Genomic DNA, 20392 nt, shown 5'->3' on the forward strand with positions numbered 1-20392 from the left:
GTAGCTCTCAGTTGGTATGAATGCTGCTGTCTGATTTAATTCTAGGGAGGCATATTTCAAGGATATTGCATTATATCCTTTAAAACATAACTTGACGAATTGGCTCCATGAATATGCTGTACAGCCACACTGTTTGTTTGTTAGTCTAGCAACAAGTTGGTGCTTTCACTTTTTCCTCTGGGAGAGCATACAGTCATAGAGGGAGTTCCTTCTTTTAAAATGAAAAATCAGAAACCAAACATATGTGGTATTTAAAGCTCCTGGTGACGAGACAGAATGTCCTTGTGCGTTGCTTTTCACATCATTACTTTCAAAAGCAAAATGCAAAATAGGAAAAAGACACAAGAGAGGAAGAGAAAATTGTTGCGGCTAGCCCCCTCAGGTAGCAAAAGGATTTTTCTGTGTTGAATGAACTATTTGTGTAAAAGATAATAGAACCAACCTTTATCCTATCTCTATAATATCAGCACTGACAGTGGTGTGTCCTCTTCCTTGTGCTTAGCCAACACTCTCAATTATCATCAATATTTGTTTATTGTCATAAAAAAACTGCCTAGTATACGTATAAGTGTTTTGTTCTTAGTCCATTAGAGCAGGGCTGAATAGAATATTTTTGTCCTCCACTCGTGGATTACTACAGAGTTTCCAATGGATTATCTGCAGGTTTCAGATGTTCTTCTGAAGAAGGACTGACTTCCATGGGTATTTGTCTGATCTTGCAAAATTATTTCTTATTTTCTTAAGACCTGTTTTGCCCTTCTAAGGATTTAGAAGCTGAAGCAACTACAGTTTTCCCTCACTTATCGCGGGGTTCTGTTCCAGGACCACCCTCAATAAGTGAAAATCCGCAAAGTAGGGATGCCATATTAATTTTAATATTTATACATTATTTTATATATTTTATATATTATTTTCTTACCCACGCTTTCTTACTCGCCTCCCGGCCCATACCGAGGGTTCCTGCCTGTCTCCCTGGCCTCCGCGGACCCCGGCAGAGCCTCCGGAGACACACAGACAGCAGCGGGCCGTGGTCCCTGGCCTCCACTGGATGTAAATATTTTATATTTTTATTAATATTTTCAAAAACCCATGAAACAGCAAGTCCGCTAAAAGCGAACAACGAAGTAGCGAGGAAACACTGTATTTTTTTTTAAAAAATTTTTTTTATTAAAATTCATAGATTTGGCCACATTAGACAGATCAAGTACTGCTTCTGTAACAGAGAATACAAGGGATGACGGTGATGAGGCAGAGACTATCTTTCTATTCTCCCTTAATGAAGAGGCTGCTAACTGGTCCATCAACCCAGGTCTGGTCCATCAACCCAGGTGACTCCTCCACAATCATTGAGAAGACAATCTTCTTCATACAAATAAATTATAAACACTCTTAAAGAGAAGATTGGAAGACTTGATCCAGCAGCAATAGAGAATGTTGAACCTTCATTGCATGACCTCATGCAAGACCAATGTTTTCTAGTACAGCAAATAGCAGAAAAAATATTTCAGAGATTGGATTTGCTGCAAAGGAAAGTTTCCAGCCTAAGAGCTATTATGGGTGCATTGGATGGACAGGTAGAGCTTGGGATTCTGGCTGCAGCACTTCCAGGAAATCCTAGCCAAGACAATATATCACTGTTTTAATTTTTATGTTTGAGAGTTTATGTATTTTCTGTTAGTATTGTATTCTACTGAACGGCATCGAAGCATTGCAGAACTCCCTCAGTGAGAGAGAGAGATAGAGAGAGGGTGGGATATAAAACGAAGTAGGAAGTAAGTAAGCAAAAAAATAAGAATAGTATTGGGCAAGGAGATTGTCAAGCTGAATATGAACCAGAAGTAGCCAAATTATCTGCAGAACCAATGGTCAAGCAATTAAATGACATCATGGAGGACTGCAATTTGAATGTCAGGAGATGTACTAAAGTTGGTTAAATGAACTATACCGTAATATCACCATATCAATCTCGGTGCTGTCTTACTCCTTCTGACACAAAGTTCCAGGTAATAGATGAATACCTGGATGACCACTCTTCCTTTTAACCAAGAGACACACAACAATAATAATATATCCAACATGGCATCAAAAAATCCCATGAGGCCATCTGTAAAAGAGATTGGGTACTGGAAGCAGACACCCTACTCTCTTGGCACTCCAAGACAGACTGATAGAAATGGCAGAGGACAGAAGAAAAGTATTTAATAAGCTCCCTAAAACATTGAACAAACAGGTGTTTTTAAGACAGAACACACAACAAGGAATTCTTAGCATCGATTAGTTATGACTGAACTGTTAGTAAATGAAAAACATGTGATGCTTCCTTTAAAACAGTATGTGTGCACAGAAAAAAAATCCAGTGAAAAATGAGCAAACAATTTCAAAGGGAAAACAATCTAAAATGGGAGCCATATCAAAACTACAAACAAAATGCTCAAACCATGGAGTTAGAGAGGGAACCTGGATGAACTTATTATGAAATCTGAGAACATAAATGCAAAACTCAATTTTTAAGTGATGTTATGATCTATGTGGCATAATGTTTTATATGATCACAGAGTTGGAACTGACCACCAGAGCCATCTGACATGCAGGAATAAAAAAATTAATAGTCCTGAATGAAGGCCACCATTTAAAGACTTCCAAAGAAGGCACTGTATCACGTTCTGTGGTGGTCACTTCCACTGTCAAAGAGGTTTTGCAGGCAAGAAATTCTTCTTAATGTTTAGGTGGAATCACTTTACTTGTAACATGATTCCATTGGTTTGCATGCTACATCTAGAGACCAAATTAATATTGAAGAATCTTGTTTGCATCTTGTTTTCTTGTTTGTCTTACCTATCCTCCAAATATTGAGCTTCAAAATGATTATGACTCTGTAGCCCTTCCACTATGCATCTCACAAAACATGCCCAAAAGGTGCAAAAAGATTACAGACAAATATGGGTCACAATTTTGACAAGCCTGGTCACTAACCGAGAAGTCCACAGGTAATATAATAAAAGCAAAGCTCAATGCTGCACAGCTCAACTGCTGGAGAGGATTTATTTATATACTTTATTTTTATTCCATCTTTCTCCCAATACAGGTACTCAAGACAACTGGGATCCCTTAGAAAAACTTGGCACCAGTCAGAGGTCACCACTAATTGGTTGCTGATGTCATTAACCACTCCTTATGTGTGTTCCTTGAAGATTTCCCTATGTTTTGGAATGCTGGAGCATGCTTAACATTTCCTTTGAAAAACACTCTTTGCATTCCTGGCCATACACTTCACTCTGAGTTTAAGGTAGGAAGATCTCTTCTACAATTATATTACCATACAAATGTAAAACATAAAGAACTTTTAGCCATACCGTACTCTAGTTCGTATAATGACATGGGTAGAGGTAAAAGAAATGGATACCATAATAGGTGCTGACAGCCATCGGCCAATAAGTCATTGGATGAAAATAATACTGTTCTAAAATAATCATGCATTAATTAATAGCTCAATTAACTTACAACCCTGGAGATTCCTTATTATAAGCACTTTAAAACCAAATTAGTTAACTAAGATTTATGCTATTACAAGGATTACCAAATGAATTAATAATGACTGACCACTTATTTTAAGTGTTGCTAAGTATTCAAAGTTCTTTCATTACAGCTCCTGGAGTTACACAGAACAATCTGTATATGTTTAACTCATTGCCCTTGGTGATGCAATGGGTTAAACCCTTGTGCAAGTAGGACTCCTGAAAGAAAGGTTGGAGGTTCGAATCCGAGGAGCAGGGTGAGCTCCTATCTGTCAGCTCCAGTTTCTTGTGCGGGGACATGAGAGAAGCCTCCCACAAGGATGGTAAAACATCTGAGCATCTCCTGGGCAACGTCCTTGCAGACGGCCAATTCTCTCACACCAGAAGCAACTTGCAGTTTCTCAAGTCACTCCTGACACGAAAAAAGGAGAACAATCAGATATTGTACTCTGTAATTGTCCCACTATCCACAAATATAAAGGAAGAGGATTTTAGAAGCTGTAAACCTCACATGCAGACATACCATAAATGTAAATATTATTTCCATTAAGTAATTTATATTCCTCTCTGGATAAGATTCTTCAAAAACATTCAGCCTAAAACCATATTTGCTCATCCTCACAAAAATCTTAAAACAAGGCATAATATGATCAATTAAGCTTGTCAGCATGGGAAAAGAAGCACGGTTACACCCACCCACACAAGAATGGTTACCAGCAAGACTTCACTAATTTTCATTTGCTACATGGACAATGGAGGACCTTCTTGCGGCAACACCAGAGGCACTCCAAGTGGACCTTGAGATCGTCTGGGGAGGCCCTTCTCTCGATCCCGCCTGCCTCACAGGCACGCCTGGCGGGGATGAGGGATAGGGCCTTCTCAGTGGTGGCCCCCTGGCTGTGGAACACCCTCCCTGTTGACATCAGACGGGCGCCCTCCCTTATGTCCTTCCGGAAGAGCCTGAAGACGTGGCTATTCGAGAAGGCCTTTAATTAAATGCTATAGTAACTGGAAATGAAAACTGGAACGGAATGTAGACTACGAGATTGGTTATGATTCTATGACAAGACGAAGCGGATTATTTTAGTGTAATTAGATGATAGTGTATTAGTGACAGGTTGTTTTTGTTGTTGTAGTTTATTGTGAAATGTGTTTTTTACATGTTGTACACCGCCGCGAGTCGCCCTAGGGCTGAGAGCGGCGGTTAACAAATGCAGCAAATAAATAAAATAAGTGGCCAGATACTGGTCAAAGGACATTTAATCGACTACCAAGCTTGCAAATTTTGTGTTTTTGTTTGTTTGTTTTGTTCTGTTAGAAATGTAATACAATTGTCTGGTCGCCCCGGCACAATAAATAAATAAATAGCAAGAATTCTGTAACATTATCAAGTGTCACCACAACTTATATAGCAAACAATCCAAGAGTCACGTGGGTCCAAACTTGGGGTAGTGGCAAATCCTATTCTTAAGAGTACCTAGCAGAGCTTGGAAAAATTACTATTGTGAACAGACTGCTTTCATTCTTTTGCTGACAATAATCCTGTCCTATACTGCTGATCCTAAATGCCCTTCCAGGTTTTATGGACACCAAACCTTTGGCACCACATCCTCATGAAGTAGTAGGATGTGAAAAGCACTTTGAACATTTATGGCTCTCTACAGATAACACAATAAACTGTTTCATTTACATTTACTGCGCCGGAGTTAACGGCTACATTCAATTAGGAAAAGTGACTGGGAGTCTTCCAATCCATACGATGCTACATCATCAGCTCCAAACGCAAAAATTAATTTGGTCTGCGCTTTCACAGCCCTTCCTTTCACCCCTCCTTTTGTAAACTCAAGGGCAGCCCTTATGGAGCACAAAGCCTCGGTCATATTTATTTCCGTGTCCAGATTATGCACACTGAGATTGTGATAATGAATCTTGTAATGGATTATTTTCATTTTCAAATGAAGCACGCTCAAATAATGAACTGCAGCAATCATCCATTAGTAAAATGTGAATGAGGGCTAAACAAGTAACTTTCCTAGATAAATGTAATTGATCATTACTGTGATGCTATTATACAGTAGCTCTTTTTAATATCATTCATTTAGCTACTTATTGCCGTGGTTGAGACAAAGTATTGATTTTGATATTTTTCCCCCTCTTAAAGGCAGTTCTCAAAACTCAGCTTCATATTTTTGTATATTGAACAACCTGTCTGGCATATTTAGCAGCAGAGGAAGAGTTGGCCAATCAGCACATCCTCCCAGGCACCCAATTTAACCTATTGGAGACTGAATTAATTCTCAAAAGCAATTGGCCCTTCCCGAGACACATATTAAGCGAGAGTTGCACTGTGTTAAACATGCTACTCCCAAACAATTTAAGCTTCTTCCTATGTAAATAAAGCACTCTGGCTCTCGAACACAAGTACATTAGCAAACACCTTTTGCGCCTCCATGACACTCTAAATATTTTTCCTGTCAACATCTATCTTGTTTAAATTGAGCTGGGGGTAGGGGGAACGGGGAACTAAACAAAAGTCACTCTGCTGCCCACTTCTCAGTCTGGACATCTTTGTTTAAGCTTTGACTTGGCTTAAATGAACGAATTAATATTGACAAAAACATCAACTAAGCTAATGAGTTGTTAGTTAAGGCAATAAACATGTCACATTAGAGTCAGCGCAGTGAAGAGGTAATTAGCCCTAGAAAAGCTCTGCTGATTGGGGCTGTTGCGATCCTTTGCTCTTAACCTTTGAGTCCATTATCTAGTGCAGGATGAGCAACATCTATGCTAATGCAAATCCGCCAATACACAGCGGCCTTGGTACAGTAGCCAAGGACTGCATTAGCAAGGATGTGCGGAGGCTGGCGCCGTCATATTTACCCAGCGTCTATTAACAAGTTTACACAATAGCTCAAAGGATTACAACAAGCTATAGATGCTTATGAGCATGGAAAGCAGAAGACAAGAGGAGAGAAGACAGAGCACCAGTGAAAATAGTTAATAGGAAATCATTACATCTGTCTCTCAGGAATAGGGGGATATGGGTTTGTAGGTTTTGGTTAGCTTTCACACATTCCCCAAGTTACCTTGTGTGATCCACCCAGAAGGGAAGGCTGTGTGTGTCAAAGGAACAAAAATCTCAGAAACTTCTTATCTAAATTGCATCTTATTGCAATAGATAAATTGAGTAATATATCCAAATATATGGCACAATTTATTAAAAGAGATGCATCAAAGCTACTAAAATCAAATCAAATTCTAACACACTTAAATATTTATCTAGTGGGACTTCAAGCGCATAAAACATGCCCGATGTATTCTACCTGCAATTCCTCTGCAGAATTATGAGTAACGATACTGGGGATCACAAATGGGACTAAACACAACAAATTTTTGGGTGCTATTGTAAATGTCAGGTCAGGAGCACCCCAGAGCCTGACATTTTCTGACCAAAATGTAACAACTAGGGACAGAAGGCTGAGGATGTCATTAAACAAGTATCAATCATAGTTACTCAAAGCCTGCCATTACCTTTTTTTTAATGTACCACAAGCTCTAACAAGTTAGATATCCTCTCTATGGTTGGAAATTTAACTCTTCCAAAGTTATGCTTTGAATAGGAAAAAATAAACCCAAACTTTTCCTACCTCATTTGAAGGTACAGTGGGTTTTTTTCCCATGTCAGGAGTGACTTGAGAAACTGCAAGTCGCTTCTGGTATGAGAGAATTGGCTGTCTGCAAGGACCTTGCCCAGGGGATGTTTGATGTTTTTACCATCCTTGTGGGAGGCTTCTCTCTTATCCCTGCATAAGGAGCTGGAGCTGACAGAGGGAGCTCAACTCGCTATCCTCAGATTCGAATGGCTGACCTATCCGTCAGCAGTCCTGGCGGCACAAGGGTTTAACCCACTGCGCCCCTGCGGACTCCATGGTACAGTGGGTATCTGGAGGGTATTGTTTCCAGCCCCTCACATACATTCCCAAATCCATGGATGCTCAACTCACATTCTATGCAATGGTTTAAAATGGCGTCCCTTACATAAAATGGCAAAATCAAGGTTTCCTTTTTGGATTTCTAAAAATATTTTCAGCTCATGAAAATGGATGGTAGAATCTGTGGATACAAAATATGCGGATATGGAAGGTGGACTATACTGCTTTAAAGAATATATGGGAGATGTATGTCCCCCAAAGAAATTTCTTCATAAAAATGGATTGCTTTCACAATCCACTTTAAAGGGGTTGTTTCAGTGGCCACATTTCTCTCTCTCTGCATCCCAAGGTGAATTCTCAGTGATGGTGGGCACTTTAGTCCACTGGGCTTCTCACACTTTCAATAAGCCTCACTTTCAACCCTTTTTCTAGAACCACTTTATGTAATACAAACTTTGCTGATTTTGTGACTATTAACTAAAATGAAATGGAAACGTCCACTCTTAAGCATAAATATATGAGATAAAATCTTTGGCTTTTTGAGCCCCCAGGGAAAGGCTCCAATTGATTTCAAGATTTCACCCAAAGCCCTTTATGTCTTAGCAATGAAATTAATAAAACAGTAAGACATACTTTTATTACTTTAATTGTTTTATTAAAAGAGGCTTAAGATCCATCTCTTATTTGCCTGCCAGCTTTTTATGGCTTTACCGTAAAAAGGAGCAAGAGAACAGGTTTCAAGGTGGCATCGCCTATCTTAGGATACAAGCACATTTCTATGTAAGCTTGCAAATTGTGGTGATTTTTTCCTCACAAACTGCAAGCAAATATTAAGAGATCCAATGAAGAACAAAATGAAGACAAACTGGATATTAGCACCACATGCCTCACAGTAGTTAATTACGTTCTTACATGTTAAATATTGCTAATAATCTCAGTTTGTTGTCAAGGTTCGGGGCCAAACTTTGTGTAAGTCAACTGCATGCTTAAGAAGTCCTCAGACCTCACCTCTGAGGATGCTTGCCATAGATGCAGGCGAAACGTCAGGAGAAATGCCTCTAGAACATGGCCATATAGCCCGAAAAAACCCACAAGAACTGAGTCCTCAATTTAATTTCAGAAGGGAGTCTGAAGACTTTATAAATACAATAGAATCTCACTTATCCAACATAAACGGCCAGCAAAACGTTGGATAAGCAAAAATGTTGACTAATAAGAAGGGATTTACGAAAAGTCTATTAAACATCAAATTACGTTACTATTCTACAAAATAAACACCAAGACATCATATTTTACAACAAATCAACAGAAAAAGCAGCTCAATACACAGTGACATTATGTAGTAATTATTGTATTTATGAATCTAGCACCAAAATATCGCAATGTATTGAAACAGCTGTGGATCCGGGCAGGAGGCAGTCTGTGTTGGATAATACAGAACATTGGATGAATAAAAGGTTGGATAAGGGAGACTCTACTGTACATTAAATCCCCACATTTTATTGAAATGTATCTAGTTACATTGTTCCTGACTGCTGCACCATCCATCCAGGGTGACTAAGCAGGGCTTTTACAACTCCAATGATTAACAAAGTGTAGTGTGAAGTTTTATCAGGTGGAACCCTTTCCCCAAAAAAGTTTTCTTTTAATTGCTACATCCCCCAACATGGCAATTTCCTGACCAATAGAAAGCTGGGGTGGACTAGAGAAGAGGTAGTTATGTTCTCATAGTTGGACACATGCCATGAATGAGAATATGACTCGTGTGCATCCAGCTGAGGGAACACAGTTCTGTGCTTCTCTGCTCCATTTCAGCTCTCCATCATCCAGCAAATGTTGTGGGGAGAATGCAGAAGCTAAAAGGTGGGTTGCGTGGTGGTGCAGGAGACAGTGTACTTCTGCACCTCCCTGCTCTAGGATCTGTTAACTATCAAAGATACATGAACCCTGTTCTATATTTTGCTTGGCAATCCCACCATAGTTTCAACTAAGATCAAATTCCCTGTATGGAGGGGACTGGCACAGCTCCATTTGCTGTGGTGTGCCTTCAAGTTGCTTCTGAATTATTGTGATCATAAGGTGAACCTATCATAGAGGAGTCATAGCAAGATTTGTTCAAAGGGGGATTGCCATTGTCTTCTTCTTGGACTGAGAGAGTATAACTTGATCAGTGTCATCCAGGGTTGAGCTGAAATTAGAATCCTAGTCTCATTCAGTCCTGGTCGAACATTCAGACTCCTACACTACACTAGGGAGCTCCCGATGGCGCAGTGGGTTAAACCAACGAGCTGCTGAGCTTGTTGACCAAAAGGTCACAGGTTCAAATCTGGGGAGTGGTGTGAGCATCCACTGTTAGCCCCAGCTTCTGCTAACCTAGCAGTCTGAAAATATGCAAAATGTGAGTAGGTACTGCTCTAGCAGGAAGGTAATGGCGCTCCATGTAGACATGCCAGCCACATGACGTTGGAGGTGTCTACGGACAATGCCGGCTCTTCAGCTTAAAAATGGAGATGAGCATCAGACCCCAGAGTTGGACATGACTGGACTTAATGTCAGGGGAAAACCTTTATATTTACTACACTACACTAGCTTTTTAGACAACAGGTGTGATGGAGAGAGACAATGTCATGTAAGGGTTTCAATGCTGTATTAGGATCAGATGCCAATGTCCAAATACTGCTCTTTTGTCAGAAAGTATCTTTTTTCACGGAACTCAGGTTGATGCATACTGCCCTTCCTGTTCTAGAATCTCTTAATTGAGCCTGGCTTTCACGTTTGATCATGATATACTTTAAGATGATCATGATATACTTTAAGACTACGGACACTAGCAGCCTGGACAATTGAAACTGCCACTATAGATAGTACGATTTTAAAAATGAAGGTTTCTACCTCTTTGATCACGTGCCATACAGTTTGCTACTAAGTTGCCTTGGGAGAAAGGTGGAGATATAAATAAATAAAATGCACATTCTGCAAAGGCTGAACATTCAAGTTCAATTAATTCAGCACATTGCAAGATTTAAACAAACAGATGTGACACTGATCAGGAAAAGGGTATGCTTATGTAAAGTATCCTTATTTAGTACAATTAACACTTCTCATTGCAAAGAATTCAAACAAGGGGCAACCACTGCCCTGAGGAGCTCATTCACCTTTAGTGGCACAGAATTCAAGAGTAGAGAGTGTGAACAAAGGAGAAGTAATGCCGACAAGAAGCAGACAATATGCATTTCAGAGTTCCCTCATGGGAGAATGCAAAGTCCGCCAATTAAACATAAGGCCTGAAACATGGTGATGAAAATTAGTAAGGTAACTAAAGCATTTTTGGCACTGAAAAAGCTAACTCATAAGTATAACAGATTCCTCTTTTCCCCACGCCAGTTGAAACTGTGTAAAGCTCTGCTCAAGTTATCATCATTAGGAGATCAAGACACTGACAAAAAGAAGCAGTGCTTTTTTCAGTAAAAGCCAGGAGGATTTAGAACAAACTGCTAGATGATGCACACCGTGGCACCTAGTCTGACAATCAGTGAGTCTTTTAATATATCTGATATGTCTGATTTTCAAATTAATGTTGATTTTTAATAATAAGAGGCAAAAACACTCATCTACCAGCTACATCAGCCCACAGTTGTCATGTTTTTTTTTTCTCAAAAGACAGATCATCCTCTCAAAGAAAAATCCATGAGACGTAGAGTGAATCAATTATCCATATGCATCTCTTTTTAAAAATTAGGGTCAAATCATTGAGTTCTTTCTATGAGAACATTTAAAAAAAATAACAGCATTTGAAAAATCTCATTTGATCTCAATATGACATCAAGACATCCTGCGATTTAAGGCGAGCAACAAAACATGCTGATGTAATGCTTCTGACTTGGACTGAATGGGAATGAACACAGCTGTTTCATTGATAATTCTACATCGTAGCAATGGGAGGGCTCAGAAATGTGTAAGAAGGGGCAATTGACCCCTGTGTGTCATCTTTTATCGGGAAAGGTGCACATGGCTCCTTTCGACACTATTTATTGGATCTGTGGTTGCCTTAATCAAATATACATACAAAATGGAGAGAGCAGCAACATCACTTCCTTTGCTTGCCTTTTCCATGGGAGAACCATATTTATGCACATTTTATGTTGCAACAGGCACTAAAATACATTTAAATCTGCTCAACTTCTAATAAAATTGGTCACAAAGAGAAAGAAAGGGATTAAAATAACGGGTTTGCCAATGTTTTCCATCTAACTCTGGCCTAGTTAAACTGACCTAACAACGCTATTTTTCTTCCTCTCAAAATCTGCAGTGGGTGAATCAAATGCGAAAGCAAGATCAATTCCGTTCCAAGACAGTAAATGAGCTTTAGCTCAGACTTGTTTCAATTTATGGAGAGATTCCAACTATACCTGCTTTAAGTGTATTCTTAGCCAGCTATGAAACTATATTATAGCACCATGGAAACAGTAAACAACTGTCAATTTTGCCCAAATTTGTTTATAATGTAGAAAGTGGAGCACAGAATCAATGTGTTTTACTTCTCAAGCATGCACCATATTCTATATTTGTGTTTAAGAAATGCTAAAGTTAACTCTGAAAGACTCTTAAAAATTATTTCAGTTTTAAATAATATACAAATACAATGACTGAAATATATATATCCTGTTAGAAATAAAATATAACATTTAATGTACTGTCGAAGGCTTTCATGGCCGGAATCACTGGGTTGTTGTAGGTTTTTTCGGGCTATATGGCCATGGTCTAGAGACATTCTCTCCTGACGTTTCGCCTGCATCTACGGCAAGCATCCTCACTACTTCTTAGGATGCTTGCCATAGATGCAGGTGAAACGTCAGGAGAGAATGCCTCTAGACCATGGCCATATAGTCCGAAAAAACCTACAACAACCTTATAACATTTAATATTTTTGTCATAATCAAAAATGTTATCTTGTCAAGTATATTTTGCCCTGTAAGTTATCAACTGAAAAAATGGTGCAATACAGTTCCAATGAAAGTTTGCCATGTGAGATGAGTTGTGTCAACCGTATTTAAATATCAACAGACTGCCTAATAAGGTGGCCAAGCTAGTTGAACATTAACACAATTGCTAATCTAACACTCATCCTGCTTTTCAAGGAAAAACTCAAATTCAGAAAAGAACTACTGTTAGATGTGTAAAATGGATTCAAAACAATTCTTTTTTAACATGGCAGACTCGTGGTATTGGAAGGCTTGGGTTGCCTGGCAATTTTGCTAGAGCGCATCAGATCATATACTACAGCAAATACCCCACATATTCTTTTGTTTATGCACTGGTACATAGGAAGGTACACCTAGTTTCAGGGATGAAACTGAAGATGAAATATGTGACAAACAAGGGTTGTTTCCCAAAGTGGAAACTTTTCATGGAATCCCTCATCTTTATCACAATGCCCCATTATATAAGTGCATTATGAGGCATTGGCACATCGTGATTATTTGCCACCCTAACTTCCCAGCAGCCAACTGTGTCTGTCTTTCATGAAGGTCCTTTGGCTTGTTACTGCCCTCAAGCTCAATGCCCTCAGTAGGATGATGTCAATACCAAATCCTCTTTCCATTTGACTTGGTCCCCTGTCATCTCAGTGTTTATTGAAGCATTGAGTTGTGATTGGGAGATGAATGAGGCAAAGCTGTGTACAGATCTTCCCAGTGCCCACAGTGTCATATTATCTGGGTTTGGGCAGAACTCCCAAGGTTAATCCTGTAATGTCGAAGAGGTTTGGTTTTCTGGGTTTTGCATTTTAAATGGTCATGTGGATTATTGAGGCAGATCAAAAAATACAAATGGAGTATTCATAAAAAGCTCAACATCCACACTACCTGGTAATATATTTAAGACACGACATTGACTGAGTTGAAGTGCAAAATGCATATCGTTAATGGCTCTGTTGATGGCAGAGAGTTTGAAAAATACACGGCTTTAATGACTGAACCAAGTATTTTCATATTCAGGACAGAAGACTCATACAGATTTATCAGCCCATTAACTTTATAAACATAGTATTAGCTCCTATTTAGGTGTGATGTGGTGAATCTGTAATGAGAAATTCTTTACGTGGCATTTTATAATTAAATATCTCATGAACCATTTGTAAGGTCAACAGAGATTAATGTGAGATGTCAGACAAGGTCACTGTGTGAATTCCTAAAGAATCACATCCTCCTTTACAGAGCAGAAATATCACAATTAATTGGCATTACACACCACAGGAGGAAAGCATGTGATAGACTTTTACATGTTACTCTTTTGAATTAATGAGATACTTGTTTATCAAAATAAGGTAGCTGTAACTGTTATGCAAACTATGTTGCTGAAGCACAAAAAAAGTATTTTGAATTACATTCTCTCTTTCTCTCAACCACCCCCCTGCCCCCATCCAATAATTTTACATCAGGAATTTTAAAACGCATAGCAACACTGCATTTATATTGAATGACATCTTCATTTGTCTTACGTTTATGTTTTTTAAAGATTCCCATTTCCCCCAAAGAATGCATAATTTAGTTTACATGTAGTTTACATTTGGTTCTCAGAGGGTGGGCTAGGAGAGAAAACCTGTGGTGGACTGGGTGGGAGAACTGGAAATATGTTTTAGAAGTCATGGAGAGCTTCTGCCATACTAGATAGAAATACTGAGTTTGAATTTGTTGCATTTTAGATGGTTTCCTTAAAAATAACATACAGAACCAAATCTATTGAGCTGCAGCTAGAGAACAACATCATGTGCCAAAAGATCTATCAGGAGCATATTATACCTACTGGTTTTTAGTGTTCACAGAACAGGAGCTTCTTCCTATCTATTCCTTTCTATCTGTGTCAACAAACAAAAAACTATACAAAGCCAAAATTAGACACAATAACTTGACTAAAAGATATGGGAAGGGGATCGGTCTCAGGTTAAAGTCACAAGATTTGTTATTGTTCATGATATTTGTGATACCTTAAAGTCAGTCTTTCATACTGATGCATGTTCAGAGCATTACAATGCTTCCCTTCCAATTCTTCTTTTGCAGACAGTACATGCCTTAGATACATTCATGAGTGAAAAATAAACCATAAATCCAAGGACACCAGACAATAAAGAGTTGACACTGAAAGCATAAGTGTACTTCTTTGGGTTATCTGATGTAGCAAGCAGAACTGGCAGAAACCTTCATTTTCTGGTAGCCTCTGGAGATCAGGCTTCAAAACCCTGCTTAACCATGGAAACCCAATAGGTTACTTCGGGAGCCTCAGAGGAAGGCAAAGCCCCTTAAGTCAGAAAGGATTTGAAGGCACATAAGAACAAAAACAGTACTTCTCTACCATTGCCCTCTGTTATTCTGAAGTCTTTGGGGTGCATCCCTTCAAGACTGTAGGCAGTGCCCACATCACATACAAAATACTGCACATAAAAAGTGTAAGTTCTCAGTGTAGGCTTCTCAATGCTATGCCAAGATTTTATTTTATGGGGGTGACTATGAAAAATCTTTTGGCATGAAATTTTTTTCAAAGTGAAGATAAGCCACAATGGTGCTCGATAAATTGTGAAAGGCTGTAGAATCCATTGACTGCCCTTTGGCAATTTTGTTCTTTGAGACTTCATCTGCTATGAAACTGCAAAAGGACTTCTGAGAAACACTGAAATGTTATAACTCATTACTTCATTACACTAGAGTATGACTCCACTTTAAATCTGGTTGCTGCCTCCTGCAGAATTTAGGGATGAGCCTTTAACAGCCTCCTCCCTAAACTACAAAACCCGGAATTCTGCAGGGGGCAGAAACCAAATTTAAAGTGGATTCGTTCTCTAGTGTGATGAAACCCTTTGTCATACGAAAAAGATCCTTTTTGTCCCTCAGGATGAATCTGGTTAACAAAGCCTACTTTCCACTTATCACCACTATAGTTTTTAAAACTGACTACAAAAGGTATAAGTTTACACTTTTCCAGACAAACAAGAGGTGCGAAAATAATATACAAATACAAATATATCATATAGATGGATATAAACAGTTATGCTTAATAATACAACAGGGAGTTAACCACCACAAATCACACATATTCTTATTCACAAAAATGGGGAAAAATCTTTAACTATGTAAGCTGTGATCTCTATTCCATATTCATTTAGATGTACTGACCGGCACTTGAAAGGTACATTGTCTTATTTCCGTAAGTTCAACCATCTCTCGGAAGACTCACTTGTGCCAAGACCTCCCTAGCTCCTAAGATGTTAGATATTTTACCTAAAAATCTCCACTGGAGCAATGTTATGTCAATTAATACAATATGTATATTTTAATTAGTTTTTCAAATTACTTTGAAAGCATAGTTAGCAAAAGGTAATCAATATACTTAAACATCTCATTAAGAGATCAGAAAATGTTAGAGAAGTTCACAGCAATCTATATTATAACACAGGACATTCCAGTTATGGAAGCAAATACAGAAGTGTTTCATGAGGAAGGATGGGAGCCCCTGGTGGCGCAGTGGGTTAAACCCCTGTGCTGGCCGGACTGAAGATCGACAGGTCGCAGGTTTGAATACGGGGAGAGCGCAGATGAGATCCCTCTATCAGCTCCAGCTCCTCATGCGGGGACATGAGAGAAGCCTCCCACAAGGATGATAAAACATCAAAACATCCGGGCGTCCCCTGGGCAACGTCCTTGCAGACGGCCAATTCTCTCAACCAGAAGCAACTTGCAGTTTCTCAAGTCACTCCTGACACACACACAAAAATGAGGAAGGATTCCATAGGAATCTATGGCACAAGTGGCAGAAGATACACACAGCACCCTCTCTCCTGGAACATGCGCTGTGGCCCCTCCCCACCTCCGCTTACCTGCTTGCCCCACTGCTCGCCACCCCCTGGTTTGGACACTTATGTGTTTAGTAACTTCTATGAGCTATACACAAATTAATGACAGGTAGAAAAATGGTGGACAGCACAGTCAAATGAACCCACTTTAACTTTTACTTATGGCTTTGATCAAGGCAAGCTGCTGATTTTAAAGACATAAAACAATTTTCAAAGATAGCTCCAAATGTCAATTTATATTTTTAGGAGTACTCAGAAGTAAAGTTAAGAATTCCATTCTTTGTTGTTTACAGAATGAACATGGACAGTTTCAAGCATTGCGATACAGAGAAGCCAATATTTGCAATCCCAAAAAGGGCCTTGTGGTATCATACGTTTGCAGTTGTATATGAAAGAGCCTATGATCTTCCTTCTAACAAAGCAACACTCAGAGGAAAAAGGAATGGGGTAAAAGATGGGATTTGAGAGAGGCATCACCCAATCTCTCATAGAACTACAATTAAGGATAAGTAACCTTACTGTCAAACTGTCCTTTGTGTGCTGTCACCATGAAGGGAGGAGTTAAAACTCAAAAAAAGTCTGTTCAGTCCTCTTATGGATAAGCATGACATTCACCTCTGAGCAAATCAAATGTCTGAATCCAGTTTCTCAAAATGATTTTACACAGTGAAGATAATCCTAATAAAAAATATCTTACTCCAAAGGGGGGAAAAACGCCCTAGTTTCTGAAATTCCAGTGAAAGAAATGCATGTTGACCTCTGGGGTTGAGATAAAGTTTACAAAACATAAAAAGAGCATATAGATTTTTCCCCAGAAAGGTGAACCTGAAGACTATGAGAACTGAAACAAAAACACATAGATGTTAATTTCTAGTTCAAAAATTGATGTCAACAATATGTCAGATGCTGATTTAAGCCCTCACAACTAGGTGAGTAGAAACAGATTTCCTCACCTACTTGTTCTCAGAGCAGCCTTTTCAGCCTCCTGAAGATCCTGCATCTTGGGAGGCCCTACTGCATAGTGTTGGGAAGCTCATGGAAAATGACCCTTCTATGAGCAAAGCCAAGAACATAGATGCTCGATCCATCTTTGCGACAGAAGGCAAATTAGTTTGCTTACTCCTAAAATAAAAGGTATGCTGCTGTTGGATGAAGAGTTGGAAACTTATGTGCGCTCCTTGCACATGACAGTATGATTAAGGACATAAGAACGGAAGAAGAATCATGCTGGATAAGACCAAAGGCCTATGACAGTGAGAAATCAGTTGCATATGGGAAGCCAGCTGGGAGGACATGTATGAAACAGAACTCTCCATCTCAAGCTCTCTCACTGTTAATATATAGAGGTAAGCCAAGTCATAATATTATGGAACCTATGAAGCAGACCATTTCCATCAAAACAGTGAGTTTAACTGGGTAGTGCGGGTGGCAAGAAGAAAGAAACTTACAAGTGTGTCTGGCCAGTGAATAGTTGGATCCACCACTTGTTGAACCAAACCCTTCAGGAATTTGGCTAGAACTGCGTGGTCTGGTCAGTAATTTGGGAGGTTCGATTTCAGCTCCAAACTCTGCTCCAATTACTCCGAGGAGAACAATGGCAGTAGCTTGCTTTCGCCTCTCTTCATATGACATAGATATCTTTTTCATCTGTGGAAGTCCAGACAAAGAACCTACAATAAAAAATGAACAAAATTAAGATAATGATTAAATTTGCTTTCTTAGAAACTAACATCTTGGTTCCAACAACTCTGAAAGTTCTTCTTAGCATACAAGGATTTTTAATACATTATTCAGGATTTCTTGCCCTGAAAAGTTTATCTTTGTTGCTAATTACTTGAGTGAATGTCTTTTGCATTCTGCTCTATAATTCCAATAACCAACATTCACTTGGGTGAAATACATAGTGTGTTTTCCTGTGCCAATAAAGCAGTTAATACAATGCTAGTATGACAGCATCCATGAGAAATAGCAGTGTAAAAAAAAAAAAGCCATGCTACAAAAATAATAATATTAAAAAGTGTGCCCATGAGGATATACCAACTTCCAAAAAGTTGGGTGAACATCAATCCTGAGAAGAAACTACTTGTAATAAGAGATAATAAACAATTATCAAAGTAGAAGTTTTCCTCTATCTTGTATTAGGTTTCCTTCCCAAAGGTAGACTAACCTTGAACCAAAGGCACACAAGATAATGAACATGGCTTTTGTTTTCGTTTCAGGGGTGGCTTGAGAGACTTCAAGTCACTTCCGGTGTGAGAGAATTGGCTGTCTGCAATGACATTGCCCAGAGGATGCCCAGATGTTATTGATGTTTTACCATCCTTGTGGGAGACTTCTCTCATGTCCCCACATGGGGAGCTGGAGCTGACAGAGGGAGCTCATCCACACTCTCCCCGATTCGAACCTCTGACTTGTCGGTCCTCAGTCCTGTCGGTACAAAGGTTTAACCCATTGCGCCACCAGGGGCTCCATAATGAACAGTGATTCCTTTTCCTTAAATTCTCAAGGAAGACACTTGTTGGGTGTTACTACATTATAAAAGCATTATGATAGCATTCAAGGAATACAGGATGCTATACAACTTGGAGAATGGGAGTAGGAATCCATCAGGTATGCAAAGGGAAAAAAGGAATACAATAAATGTCCCAGTAAGAGAGCATATCTTTTAAAACATGAGCACATATGTATCAGTATTTGTGAATCATGTTGTTTACAGTAATCAAGGAGGTTATTTATTGGAATTAATTTTTATATTTGTGTTTGAGGTATATTTCAAACTCCTGCAACTAGGAAATGCATTTCCATATATTCCAAATACGGTAATATGATAAAAAATCTTGCCCTTTCTTAGTGCACAGTGATATTAAATCTCTTCTGAGAGAAGTCAGAGGAGACCACTTGGTGCTCAGGGAGAATTACTAGCTCTGAAGATTAACAAAATGTGAATTAATAAAAAGATTTTTGCTATCACATGCCAAACCAGCAGCAAATGAAATGCCTTTTTTTTGTTCTAAAAGAAAAAGAGCACAAGAATGTTAGTTAAGGAAATAGATTCCGAGTCCAGCTCCAGCTCTGATTGTCTTATACCCATAGGGGTGGCTGGGTGGGGGTTGATCTTTCACAATGAGAAAGAAAGGCGCGTGCACAAAAAAAATCAATAGTCCACTTTCTACAAAAGAAGGATGAAAATGGGATCTACACTAAGTGACATGTAACCATTTTAATCATCTATAATTTGTATTTTTAATCACTCTGGTCAAATGCTACGCAGGCGGCAACTGAAGTCTTCCTAAACAGATCCATTTTTAATTTGCTTCACTCAGAATACAATGATCTAGAAGGAAACCACCCCACTCCCCTTCCCTCTCCCCCCTCCTCATCCACCCCGAAGAAGCATGCTCCATAACAATAGTTCAAAGGAAAGCTCCATTCTGCAGTTGCACTGATTGTTCTGTCAGCTGACCTCTGCAGAAGGGAATTGCTAACCGCTGCCGAGCTCCTTAGCTGACAAATGAATGATCGCAGCTCCATCTATTTTCACTATGGCTGCCTCCTAGCCCAGGTGCTCAGACAGAGAGCCCGGTGTGACATCTTAGATCAAGATGAATTGGCACAAACTCCTGATCCAAGATTGTTTTATACCATTTAATTTAGTTTCTTCCCCTGCTCGGATGAGCACAGCTCTGGTTATGGATTTCTATTCTAATGTACTGAAGCAGGCACTGAAAGAAGCCAATGAAGCAGATGCTGGAGCTGGGGACTGCAGGGATACTGATCAATAGGCAAGGCTTTGACCCCAGCCACTCAGCCTCTGCAATGGTCACTGTTTAAAGAAAAGAGAAAAAAGGGGGGAGAGCCCCACACATGTGATGCTTCCAGTAGGAAATTAAACAACAGGGGCACTTGCAAACCCCTCTCCCCCAACGACAAAAAAGAAACTCTTGTTGCTCTTCCTTCTGTTTGATTAAAGCAACCTCAGGTTAACCCATCCTTTATTGTGATGTATTTATGGCCAAATGTTCCATTATATCCAAAAATCATATTGTATTACACATCCTGAAGAAAAAGAGTGCAATCTACCAATATGCACCTGCTCCTAA

The 20392-nt window shown here is 39.2% G+C and overlaps 1 protein-coding gene across 7 annotated transcripts in view; it reads right to left on the minus strand.

Moving 5' to 3' along the window:
• The window catches only part of WDR7 (WD repeat domain 7), a 231527-nt gene that overhangs the window by 82728 nt on the left and 128407 nt on the right, over positions 1-20392 (minus strand). For all 7 annotated transcript variants that reach the window (XM_060761305.2, XM_060761309.2, XM_060761304.2 and 4 more), the window contains one exon: positions 17741-17962. In XM_060761305.2, coding sequence (XP_060617288.2) covers positions 17741-17962 — 222 coding nt within the window. The remainder of the gene's footprint in view (positions 1-17740; positions 17963-20392) is intronic.

The sequence above is a fragment of the Anolis sagrei genome, chromosome 2, assembly GCF_037176765.1.
Source record: "Anolis sagrei isolate rAnoSag1 chromosome 2, rAnoSag1.mat, whole genome shotgun sequence".
Lineage (NCBI taxonomy): Eukaryota > Metazoa > Chordata > Lepidosauria > Squamata > Dactyloidae > Anolis > Anolis sagrei.